Genomic DNA, 12,946 nt, shown 5'->3' with positions numbered 1-12,946 from the left:
CATAGCTCGTGTGAAAAACTTGCGAAATATTAAGACGGATACTTTTTGCTCAGTTTAAAAATTGTCAAATATCCAGTGGAAAGGGTTCATTGAAAGAAGGATTAAGACATAGAAGAATAAAGGAATTGACATAGTTTGAGGTACCATAACTTTACTTTTAAGTTTTTATCTATGATTTAAAGAGAAATTTAAGATGACTTGAGTAATTATTTTAAACATGATAATGATTTACTTCTCCTAGGAACTCAGAGCTGAGGTTCTGCTTTCTAGATATCATTGTAGAGGACAAAAGTATTTCTTTTTAAAAGACCCAGTCAAGATGCGGTACCATTCCAGGTCGCAGTGGTCTGGGGAAGTCAACTTTGGTCAACACGCTCTTCAAGTCCACTGTAGCCCGCAGGAAGTCAGGAGAAGAAGAGCCTCTTCCCTCCACCACTGAGGTATGCCACTCGCACCATCGCTTCCATGTAGGAGACTCATTTGTGACAGAAGAACCAATAGCTTTACGTAATGTCAGAGTTTAACAATCATCCCGTTATCTCGCTAGTCTGGAGTATTTAATCAGGCCATTTGTTGGCAAGTGAAGGATGTTGATTATTGAATTTTGATGGGATGTCCCGAGTAACGTGAGCATTACCATATGCGCTTGACAGCCCCAGGGTGATGGTGGTGGATGGATGAACAGCAGGTTTCTAATACAGCAACTAATGACAGTTGAAGAACAGAATTGATTCACCAGTTTCTGACACTGTAACTGCTGGCAGGTAAAGACTGTGAATTGAGCCACAGGTCCATAACACTGTAGGTTTAACAGACGAGGACAGTGATCTGAGCCACCGTTCTCAAATATTTTGACTCATGATGTGTAATGACAGTGAACTGAGCTACTGGTCTCTAACAGTGTGACTGTCGACAGGTGAAAACAGTGAATGCCTCGCTGATGGAGGGCGGTGTAAGGCTGAACCTCACAGTTACCGACACGCCAGGGTTTGGTGATCATATTAATAATGAAAACTGGTAAGTTGGAGTTCGATTTTAGTTTTCATAAAGGAAGAATCCCTGTGTTAAGTTCTCATGAGCAGTAATCATTTTTATTATATATATATATATATATATATATATATATATATATATATATATATATATATATATATATATATATATATTATCCCTGGGGATAGGGGAGAAAGAATACCTCCCACGTATTCCCTGCGTGTCGTAGAAGGCGACTAAAAGGGAAGGGAGCGGGGGGCTGGAAATCCTCCCCTCTCATCTTCTTTTATTTTTTTCCAAAAGAAGGAACAGACAAGGGGGCCAGGTGAGGATATTCCCTCAAAGGCCCAGTCCTCTGTTATTAACGCTTCCTCGCTAATGCGGAGGAATATATATATATATATATATATATATATATATATATATATATATATATATATATATATATATATATATATCAGTATGATCATTTCAATACTCTGAATTGTATTGCTGAGCTGGAAATGCATCTCTCAGATGGTGATTGTATTGAATGCCTGTATGTTCAAATTAATTTTGCCTTGAATGGTGACCTTGTCCATGTACCAACAGCTGGGAGCCGATAGTGTCCTATATTGAGGCCCAATATGCTCAGTACCTAAAGGAGGAGCAGAAGGTGGACCGGCTTCTGCGTATTCCTGACACCCGGATCCACTGCTGTGTTTACTTCATCTCTCCAACAGGCCACTCGTGTGTACTTTAGATTTTGCATTTGCCACAATCAGCCACCTGTCACTTAAAGAGTCACACATCCCTGTCATCACCTCTAGCTCCCACATTGTTAACCTAAAGCTGACATACTCTCAGGTGTATGACATCATAAAGAATAAGTTATTACATTGAAGTAAGCATTGATAACCTGTTGGGTATGGATACTTTACCTCAATAGTTTAGCTGGGATTTGTAAAAATGTCAAAGCCAACTTTAGCTCTTAAGCAAGTAAAAATGATAATTTCATAGTTAATCACATTTATACATCATAGATCAACCGTTCATTTTTGTACTAATAGAGGATGGAGAAGTGTTTTAGTCATCATTTCACCGATCCAAAAATGAGAATCTTAGTATACCATTGTGATAATTGTTCTAGGAAGAGTATGATTTAATCAGAATTCGGATTAGTGTTCTTTAAGTATATACAATTAGATATATCCTTGAAGAGACGAAATTGAATATCTCTTTATGTTATATTGGATTACATTTTTTTTAAACGTTAGTTTCATGTGATTTAACTGTGATTGCTGGTAGTATTAAAAGACCTGTAAATAACTAATATGTTTGTTTTATATTCGAAATACTGACGTGAATGATTTTCAGCTTGAGTTCCCTTGATGTTGAGGTGCTGAAGCGGCTAGATAAGATTGCAAATGTGGTCCCTGTTATAGCCAAGGCTGATACTCTGACAATTGAGGTACGTCTGCAAATGCGTTGCTGGACTTTTCCAATTTAAGTCATGCTTTATGTGTTCTTGAAAAGGGACGGATGCATTCTTGAGCTCATATGGAAACTTGCCATACAGCCTTGGATTTTGATCAAATAGCTATGTGTGCTGTGTATTTCCTATTTGTATTCTCAAAGGAAACAAAAAATTGTGGATCCGGAATAATTCGATTAATTTTTTTTTTTATGAGGGTCATGTGGAGAGTCTGAAATGGTGGACTGAAATCGTGAAAATAGCATATTAAATCCTTTTTCGTTGCATGACTGAGCTCAGTAACATATTTTGATCTTAACAAAGTACATGATCACACTGTTTTGTTTTACAGGAAAGAGTTGCATTCAAAGAAAGGATCAGAGCAGACCTGATAGATCATGGAATCCAAGTGTACCCCCTACACGAACATGAAGACGCCGATGATTCTCAGGAAAATATCAAAATCAGGGTAAGGCATATTTGACGTTAATTTGACGAGGGAGTAAATATTAGCGAGAGAAGCATATTCATTAAGAAAATATTGTCAAAATGACTAGAAGTTGGAAGTTATGAGTTTGTCATAAAAAATTACTTAAGAAATAGAAAGTCATGGATAACCTCATTTGGTAGTATTCTAGCATAAATGATGTTATATTAAAAAGAATGTTAAGGACTTAATAAGTAGAACGTATCAGGTATAAAATCTTGGTTAATTTTAGCAGTACTATTCTAGCATGAATGATTGTGGTTGTCTTGTGAAATCTTTTTTAGTCCGGGGCGTATCTAGGGGAAATAACGCCTATGGCAAGCACTGTAATTTTCGATACTTTTCCCAGTAAAATGGATTTCCCTTAAAAACTCATTAAAAGAATTATTTTTCATGCTGAATCCAAATCTGGTGTTACGATAACGTTTAGCCCTCTTAATGACTTTCAAATAATTTGTTAAATGAAGTCAATTTTAAAGTATTTCTTTTCCTTTCCATCGTATTTACTGGGTATGTATCGGTAACTGAAAGCATTATCATATATTTTCCATGAGTATATCAAGTATAGAAATGTTTGAATATCTTATCTTTCAATTTTGAAACAAAAGGTTTTTGGAGCTAAGAAAATACCCTGAACTATTACCTTCAAATTTTGCTATTTTTTTCAGAAAAATAAATTTCTTTTAAAAGCTCATAATAAGTATTTTTCGTTCTGAATACAAATATGGTCTTAAATAACGTTTTGTCTGCTTAATGACACTCAGTTAAACTGTGAAATTATGTATCAAAATATTTCTGTTACTTTCCATTGCATTATCTTAGTATGTATCGGCAACTGATAACATTATATATTTTTCATAATTTTTCCAAGTATTGAAGTGTTTGAATATGTCATCTTTCAATTTTGAAACAAAACGTTTTTTGAGTTAAAACCTTCAGTTTTTTTTTTTGTATTTTCTCAGATAAATAAATTTCCTTTAAAGACTCATTATATGAGTATTTTTCATTCTGAGTACAAATATGGAGTCAAAATAAAGTTTATTCCTCGTAATGACACTCATACTGTTAAATGAAGTGAATTTTATGATGTATTTGTTACTTTGCATCGTATTTTCTTAGTATGTATCGGTAACTGACAGCATTATGATATATTTTTCATGATTTTTTCAAGTATAGAAGTTTTTGAATATCTTATCTTTCAGTTTTGACACAAAAGTTTTTGGTGCCAATAAACAGTTCAGTATTTGGCATTTTTCTCAGAAATAAAGATTTCCCTTATAAACTCATTATGAAAAGTATTTTTCATGCTGAATAAGAATCTGGTGTTGGAATAACATTGAGTTCCCTAAATGAGACTCAATTTAGCTTTTAAATGAAGTCAATTATAAAATATTTCTCTTCCTTACCATCGTATTTACTGTATTTACTGAGTATATATCGGTAACTGAGAGCATTATGATATATTTTTCATAATTATCTTAAGTTTAGAAGTGTTTGAATATCTCGTGTATCAATTTTGAATCAAAAAGCTTTTGAGCTAAAAAAAAAAAAAAAATACCATGAACCCTTTATTACCTTCAATTTTTGGGAATTTTCTCAGAAAAATAAATTTCCTTTGAAAACCCATTATAAGACTATTTTTAAAGCTGAATACAAATCTGGTGTTAAGATATCGTTTAGTCGTCTTTATGACTATCAGTTAAGCTGTTAAATGAAATCAATTTCAAAATATTTTCTGCTTTGAATCGTATTTTTTGGACATGTATCGGTTAATGAGAGCATTATCATATATTTTCCATGATTATTTCAAGTATGGAAGTGTTTGAATATTTTATCCTTCAATTTTGAAAGAAAAGGTTTTTGGAGCTAAAAATACCATGAACTATTACCTTCAATTATTTTTCATTTTTCTCAGAAAAATAGATTCCCTTTAAAAACTTATTATAAGAAGTATTCTTCATGCTGAATACATATCTGGTGTTGAAATATAGTTTAGTTGTATATGACATTTAATTGAGCCGTGAAATGAATTCAATTTTAAATATTTTCTGATCCTTTTGATTCATATTTACTGGGTATGTATCAGTGACTAAGAACATTATGATATATTTTTCATTATTATTTCAAGTGTAGAAGTGTTTGAATATGTTATCTTTTAATTTTGAAAGGAAAACTTTTTGGAGCTAAAAAATACCCTGAACTATTACCTTCAATTTTTTTTTTCATTTTCCTCAGAAAAATAGATTTCCTTTAAAAGCTCATTATAAGAAGTATTTTTCATGCTGAAGACATATGTGGTGTTAAGATAAAGTTTAGTCGTCTTTATGACATTCATTTAAGTTGTTAAATGAATTCAATTTTGAAATATTTTCTGCTCCTTTGCATCGTATTTATTGGGTATGTATCAGTAACTGAGAGCATTATGATATATTTTCCTTGATTATTTCAAGTATAGAAGTGGTTAAATATCTTCGTTTTCCATTTTGAAACAAAAAGTTTTTGGAGCTAAAAAATACCCTGAACTAATACCTTCAATTTTTGGCATTTTTCTCAGAAAATTAGATTACCTTTAAAAACACATTATAAAAAGTATTTTTCATGCTGAATACAAATCTGGTGTTAAAATATCGTTTAGTGGTCTTTATGACATTCATTTAAGTCGTTAAATGAATTCAATTTTGAAATATATTCTCCTCCTTTGCATCGTATATACTGGGTATGTATCAGTAACTGAGAGGATCATGATATATTTTCCTTGATTATTTCAAGTATAGAAGTGTTTGAATATCCTCTTTTTCCATTTTGAAACAAAAAGTTTTTGGAGCTAAAAAAAATGCCCTGAACTAATACCTTCAATTTTTGGCATTTTTCTCAGAAAAATAGATTTTCTTTAAAAACACATTATAAGAAGTATTTTTCGTCCTGAATACAAATCTGGTGTAAAGATATCGTTTAGTCGTCTTTATGACATTCATTTAAGTTGTTAAATGAATTCAATTTCGAAATATTTTGTGCTCCTTTGCATCGTATTTACTGGGTATGTAACAGTAACTGAGAGCATTATGAAATATTTTCCTTGATTATTTCAAGTATAGAAGTGTTTGAATATCCTCTTTTTCCATTTTGAAACAAAAAGTTTTTGAAGCTAAAAAATACCCTCAATTTTTGGCATTTTTCTCAGAAAAATAGATTTCCTTTAAAAACACATCATAAGAAGTATTTTTCATGCTGAATACAAATCTGGTGTTAAAATACCGTTTAGTGGTCTTTATGACATTCATTTAAGTTGTTAAATGAAGTCAATTTTGAAATATTTTCTGCTTCTTTGTATCGTATTCACTGGGTATGTATGAGTAACTGAAAGCATCATGATATATTTTCCTTGATTTTTTCAAGTATAGAAGTGTTTGAATATCTTCCTTTTCCATTTTGAAACAAAAAGTATTTGGAGCTAAAACATACCCTGAACTAATCCCTACAATTTTTGGCATTTTTCTCAGAAAAATAGATTTGCTTTAAAAACACATTATAAGAAGTATATTTCATGCTGAATACAAATCTGGTGTAAATATATCATTTAGTCGTCTTTATGACATTCATTTAAGTTGTTAAATGAATTCAATTTTGAAATATTTTCTGCTCCTTTGTATCGTATTTACTGGGTATGTATCAGTAACTGAGAGCATTATGAAATATTTTCCTTGATTATTTTAAGTATAGAAGTGTTTGAATATCCTCTTTCTCCATTTTGAAACAAAAAGTTTTTGGAGCTAAAAAATACCCTGAACTAATACCTTCAATTTTTGGCATTTTTCTCAGAAAATTAGATTTCCTTTAAAAGTTCATTATAAGAAGTATTTCTAATGCTGAATACAAATCTGGTGTAAAGATAAAGTTTAGTCGTCTTTATGACATTCATTTAAGTTGTTAAATGAATTCAATTTTGAAATATTTTCTGCTCCTTTGCATCGTATTTACTGGGTATGTATCAGAAACTGAGAGCATTATGATATATTTTCCTTGATTATTTCAAGTATAGAAGTGGTTGAATATCTTCGTTTTCCATTTTGAAACAAAAAGTTTTTGGAGCTAAAAAATACCCTGAACTAATACCTTCAATTTTTGGCATTTTTCTCAGAAAATTAGATTACCTTTAAAAACACATTATAAAAAGTATTTTTCATGCTGAATACAAATCTGGTGTTAAAATATCGTTTAGTGGTCTTTATGACATTCATTTAAGTCGTTAAATGAATTCAATTTTGAAATATATTCTCCTCCTTTGCATCGTATATACTGGGTATGTATCAATAACTGAGAGGATCATGATATATTTTCCTTGATTATTTCAAGTATAGAAGTGTTTAAATATCCTCTTTTTCCATTTTGAAACAAAAAGTTTTTGGAGCTAAAAAATGCCCTGAACTAATACCTTCAATTTTTGGCATTTTTCTCAGAAAAATAGATTTCCTTTAAAAACACATTATAAGAAGTATTTTTCGTCCTGAATACAAATCTGGTGTAAAGATATCGTTTAGTCGTCTTTATGACATTCATTTAAGTTGTTAAATGAATTCAATTTCGAAATATTTTGTGCTCCTTTTTCATCGTATTAACTGGGTATGTAACAGTAACTGAGAGCATTATGAAATATTTTCCTTGATTATTTCAAGTATAGAAGTGTTTGAATATCCTCTTTTTCCATTTTGAAACAAAAAGTTTTTGAAGCTAAAAAATACCCTGAACTAATACCTTCAATTTTTGGCATTTTTCTCAGAAAAATAGATTTCCTTTAAAAACACATCATAAGAAGTATTTTTCATGCTGAATACAAATCTGGTGTTAAAATACCGTTTAGTGGTCTTTATGACATTCATTTAAGTTGTTAAATGAATTCAATTTTGAAATATTTTCTGCTCCTTTGTATCGTATTCACTGGGTATGTATGAGTAACTGAAAGCATCATGATATATTTTCCTTGATTTTTTCAAGTATAGAAGTGTTTCAATATCTTCCTTTACATTTTGAAACAAAAAGTATTTGGAGCTAAAACATACCCTGAACTAATACCTACAATTTTTGGCATTTTTCTCAGAAAAATAGATTTGCTTTAAAAACACATTATAAGAAGTATATTTCATGCTGAATACAAATCTGGTGTAAAATACCGTTTAGTCGTCTTTATGACATTCATTTAAGTTGTTAAATGAATTCAATTTTGAAATATTTTCTGCTCCTTTGTAACGTATTTACTGGGTATGTATCAGTAACTGAGAGCATTATGAAATATTTTCCTTGATTATTTTAAGTATAGAAGTGTTTGAATATCCTCTTTCTCCATTTTGAAACAAAAAGTTTTTGGAGCTAAAAAATACCTTCAATTTTTGGCATTTTTCTCAGAAAATTAGATTTCCTTTAAAAGTTCATTATAAGAAGTATTTTTAATGCTGAATACAAATCTGGTGTAAAGATATCGTTTAGTCGTCTTTATGACATTCATTTAAGTTGTTAAATTAATTCAATTTTGAAATATTTTCTGCTTTGTATCGTATTTACTGGGTATGTATCAGTAACTGAGAGCATTATGAAATATTTTCCTTGATTATTTCAAGTATAGAAGTCTTTGAATATCCTCTTTCTCCATTTTGAAACAAAAAGTTTTTGGAGCTAAAAAATACCCTGAACTAATACCTTCAATTTTTGGCATTTTTCTCAAGAAAATAGATTTCCTTTGTAAACACATTATAAGAAATATTTTTCATGCTGAATACAAATCTGGTGTTAAAATACCGTTTAGTCGTCTTTATGACATTCATTTAATTGTTAAATGAATTAGATTTTGAAATATTTTCTGCTCGTTTGCATTTTATTTACTGGGTATTTATCAGTAACTGAGAGCATCATGATATATTTTCCATGATTATTTCAAGTATAGAAGTGTTTGAATATCTTCTTTTTCCATTTTGAAACAAAAAGTTTTTGGAGCTAAAAAATACCCTGAACTTATACCTTCAATTTTTGGCATTTTTCTCAGAAAAATAGATTTCCTTTAAAAACACATTATAAGAAGTATTTTTTATGCTGAATTCAAATCTTGTGTTAAAATATCGTTTAGTGGTCTTTATGACATTCATTTAAGTTGTTAAATGAATTCAATTTTGAAATATTTTCTGCTCCTTTGCATCGTATTTACTGGGTATGTAACAGTAACTGAGAGCATTATGAAATATTTTCCTTGATTATTTCAAGTATAGAAGTGTTTGAATATCCTCTTTTTACATTTTGAAACAAAAAGTTTTTGGAGCTAAAAAATACCCTGAACTAGTACCTTCAGTTTTTGGCATTTTTCTCAGAAAAATAGATTTCCTGTAAAAACTCATTATAATAAGTATTTTTCATGCTGAATACAAATCTTGTGTTAAAATATCGTTTAGTCGTCTTTATGACATTCATTTAAGTTGTTAAATGAATTCAATTTTGAAATATTTTCTGCTCCTTTGCATCGTATTTACTGGAGTGTAACAGTAACTGAGAGCATTATGAAATATTTTCCTTGATTATTTCAAGTATAGAAGTGTTTGAATATCCTCCTTTTCCTTTTTGAAGCAAAAAGTTTTTGGAGCTAAAAAATACCCTGAACTAATAATTCAAACCAAACCATTCGCCATTTCCCGCGTTTAATGAGGTAGCGTTAAGAACAGAGGACTGGGCCATTGAGGGAATATCCTCACCTGGCCCCCTTCTCTGTTCCTTCTTTTGGAAAATTAAAAAAAATTGAACCTGAACTAATAATACCTTCAATTTTTGGAATTTTTCTCAGAAAAATAGATTTCCTATAAAAACTCATTATAAGAAGTATTTTTCATGCTGAATACAAATCTTGTGTTAAAATATCGTTTAGTGGTCTTTATGACATTCATTTAAGTTGTTAAATGAATTCAATTTTGAAATATTTTCTGCTCCTTTGCATCGTATTTACTGGAGTGTAACAGTAACTGAGAGCATTATGAAATATTTTCCTTGATTATTTCAAGTATAGAAGTGTTTGAATATCCTCCTTTTCCATTTTGAAGCAAAAAGTTTTTGGAGCTAAAAAATACCCTGAACTAATAATACCTTCAATTTTTGGCATTTTTCTCAGAAAAATAGATTTCCTTTAAAAACCCATTATAAGAAGTATTTTTCATGTTGAATACAAATCTGGTGTAAAGATATCGTTTAGTCGTCTTTATGACATTCATTTAAGTTGTTAAATGAATTGAATTTTGAAATATTTGCATTTTATTTACTGGGTATTTATCAGTAACTGAGAGCATCATGATATATTTTCCATGATTATTTCAAGTATAGAAGTGTTTGAATATCTTCTTTTTCCATTTTGAAACAAAAAGTTTTGGAGCTAAAAAATACCCTGGCATTTTTCTCAGAAAAATAGGTTTCCTTTAAAAACAGATTATAAGAAGTATTTTTCATGCTGAATACAAATCTGGTGTTAAGATATCGTTTAGTCGTCTTTATGACATTCATTTAATTTGTGAAATGAATTAAATTTTGAAATATTTTCTGCTCCTTTCCATTTTATTTACTGGGTATTTATCAGTAACTGAGAGCATCATGATATATTTTCCTTGATTATTTCAAGTATAGAAGTGTTTGAATATCTTCTTTTTCCATTTTGAAACAAAAAGTTTTTGAGCTAAAAAATACCCTGAACCTTCAATTTTTAGATTTTTTCTCAGAAAAATAGATTTCCTTTAAAAACACATTATAAGAACTATTTTTCATGCTGAATACAAATCTTGTGTTAAAATATCGTTTAGTCGTCTTTATGACATTCATTTAAGTTGTTACATGAATTCAAATTTGAAATATTTTCTGCTCCTTTGCATCGTATTTACTGGGTATGTAACAGTAACTGAGAGCATTATGAAATATTTTCCTGGATTATTTCAAGTATAGAAGTGTTTGAATATCCTCTTTTTCCATTTTGAAAGAAAAAGTTTTTGGAGCTAAAAAATACCCTGAACAAATACCTTCAATTTTTGGCATTTTTCTCAGAAAAATAGATTTCCTTTAAAAACACATTATAAGAAGTATTTTTCATGCTGAATACAAATCTTGTGTTAAAATATCGTTTAGTGGTCTTTATGACATTCATTTAAGTTGTTAAATGAATTCAATTTTGAAATATTTTCTGCTCCTTTGCATCGTATTTACTGGTTATGTAACAGTAATTGAGAGCATTAGGGAATATTTTTCTTGATTATTTCAAGTATAGAAGTGTTTGAATATCCTCTTTTTCTATTTTGGAGCTAAAAAATACCCTGAACTAATACCTTCAATTTTTGGCATTTTTCTCAGAAAAATAGATTTCCTTTAAAAACCCATTATAAGAAGTATTTTTCATGCTTAATACAAATCTGGTGTTGAAATACCGTTTAGTCGTCTCTATGACATTCATTTAAGTTGTTAAATGAATTCAATTTTGAAATATTTTCTGCTCCCTTGCGTCGTATTTACTGGGTATGTATCAGTAACTGAAAGCATCACAATATAGTTTCCTTGATTATTTCAAGTTTAAAAGTGTTTGAATATCTTCTTTATCTATTTTGAAACAAAAAGTTTTTGGAGGTAGAAAATACCCTGAGCTAATACCTTCAATTTTCGGCATTTTTCTCAGAAAAATAGATTTCCTTTAAAAACACATTATAAGAAGTATTTTTCATGCTGAATACAAATCTGGTGTTAAAATATCGTTTAGTCGTCTTTATGACATTCATTTAAGTTATTAAATGAATTCAATTTTGAAATATTTTCTGCTCCTTTGTATCGTATTTACTGAGTATGTATCAGAAACTGAGAGCATCATTATATACTTTCCTTGATTATTTCAAGTATAGAATTGTTTGAATATCTTCTTTTTCCATTTTAAAACAAAAATTTTTTGGAGCTAAAAAATACCCTGAACTAATACCTTCAATTTTTGGCATTTTTCTCAGAAAAATAGATTTCCTTTAGAAATACATTATAAGAAGTATTTTCCATGCTAAATACAAATCTTGTGTTAAAATATCGTTTAGTCGTCTTTATGACATTCATTTAAGTTGTTAAATGAATTCAATTTTGATATATTTTCTGCTTCTTTGCATCGTATATGCTGGGTATATATCAGTAACTGAAAGCATCATGACATATTTTCTATGATTTTTTCAAGTATAGAAGTGTTTGAATATCTTCTTTTTTCATTTTGAAACAAAGTTTTTGGAGGTAAAAAATACCCTGAACTAATACCTTCAATTTTTGTCATTTTCTCAGAAAAATAGATTTCCTTTAAAATCACATTATAAGAAGTATTTTTCATGCTGAATACAAATCTGGTGTGAAAATATCGTTTAGTTCTCTTTATGACATTCATTTAAGTTGTTAAATGAATTCAATTTTGAAATATTTTGTGCTCCTTTGCATTGTATTTACTGGGTATGTATCAGTAACTGAAAGCATCATGAATATTTTCCTTGATTTTTTCAAGTATAAAAAGTGTTTGAATATCTTCTTTTCCATTTTGAAACAAAAAGTTTTTGGAGGTAAAAATACCCTGAATACCTTCAATTTTTGGCATTTTTCTCAGAAAAAGAGATTTCCTTTAAAAACACATTATAAGAAATATTTTTCATGCTGAATACAAATCTGGTGTTAAAATACCGTTGAGTCGTCTTTATGACATTCATTTAATTAAATGAATTCAATTTTGAAATATTTTCTGCTCCTTTGCATCTGTATTTACTGAGTATGTATCAGTAACTGAGAGCATCATAATATAGTTTCCTTGATTATTTCAAGTTTAGAAGTGTTTGAATATCTTCTTTATCCATTTTGAAACAAAAAGTTTTTGGAGCTAAAAAATACCCTGAATACCTTCAATTTTTGGCATTTTTCTCAGAAAAATAGATTTCCTTTAAAAATTCATTATAAGAAGTATTTTTCATGCTGAATACAAATCTGGTGTTAAAATA

At 29.6% G+C, this 12,946-nt stretch overlaps 1 protein-coding gene across 1 annotated transcript in view; it reads left to right on the top strand.

Annotated features, from left to right (window-relative positions):
• The window catches only part of LOC139752171 (neuronal-specific septin-3-like), a 90,594-nt gene that overhangs the window by 42,245 nt on the left and 35,403 nt on the right, over positions 1 to 12,946 (top strand). Inside the window, exons 3-7 of the mRNA XM_071668118.1 lie at positions 337 to 440; positions 917 to 1,017; positions 1,585 to 1,722; positions 2,350 to 2,443; positions 2,799 to 2,915. Coding sequence (XP_071524219.1) covers positions 337 to 440; positions 917 to 1,017; positions 1,585 to 1,722; positions 2,350 to 2,443; positions 2,799 to 2,915 — 554 coding nt within the window. The remainder of the gene's footprint in view (positions 1 to 336; positions 441 to 916; positions 1,018 to 1,584; positions 1,723 to 2,349; positions 2,444 to 2,798; positions 2,916 to 12,946) is intronic.

The sequence above is a fragment of the Panulirus ornatus genome, chromosome 12 (assembly GCF_036320965.1).
Source record: "Panulirus ornatus isolate Po-2019 chromosome 12, ASM3632096v1, whole genome shotgun sequence".
In the NCBI taxonomy this organism is placed as follows: domain Eukaryota; kingdom Metazoa; phylum Arthropoda; class Malacostraca; order Decapoda; family Palinuridae; genus Panulirus; species Panulirus ornatus.
This window is presented reverse-complemented; position numbering and strand designations above follow the sequence as displayed.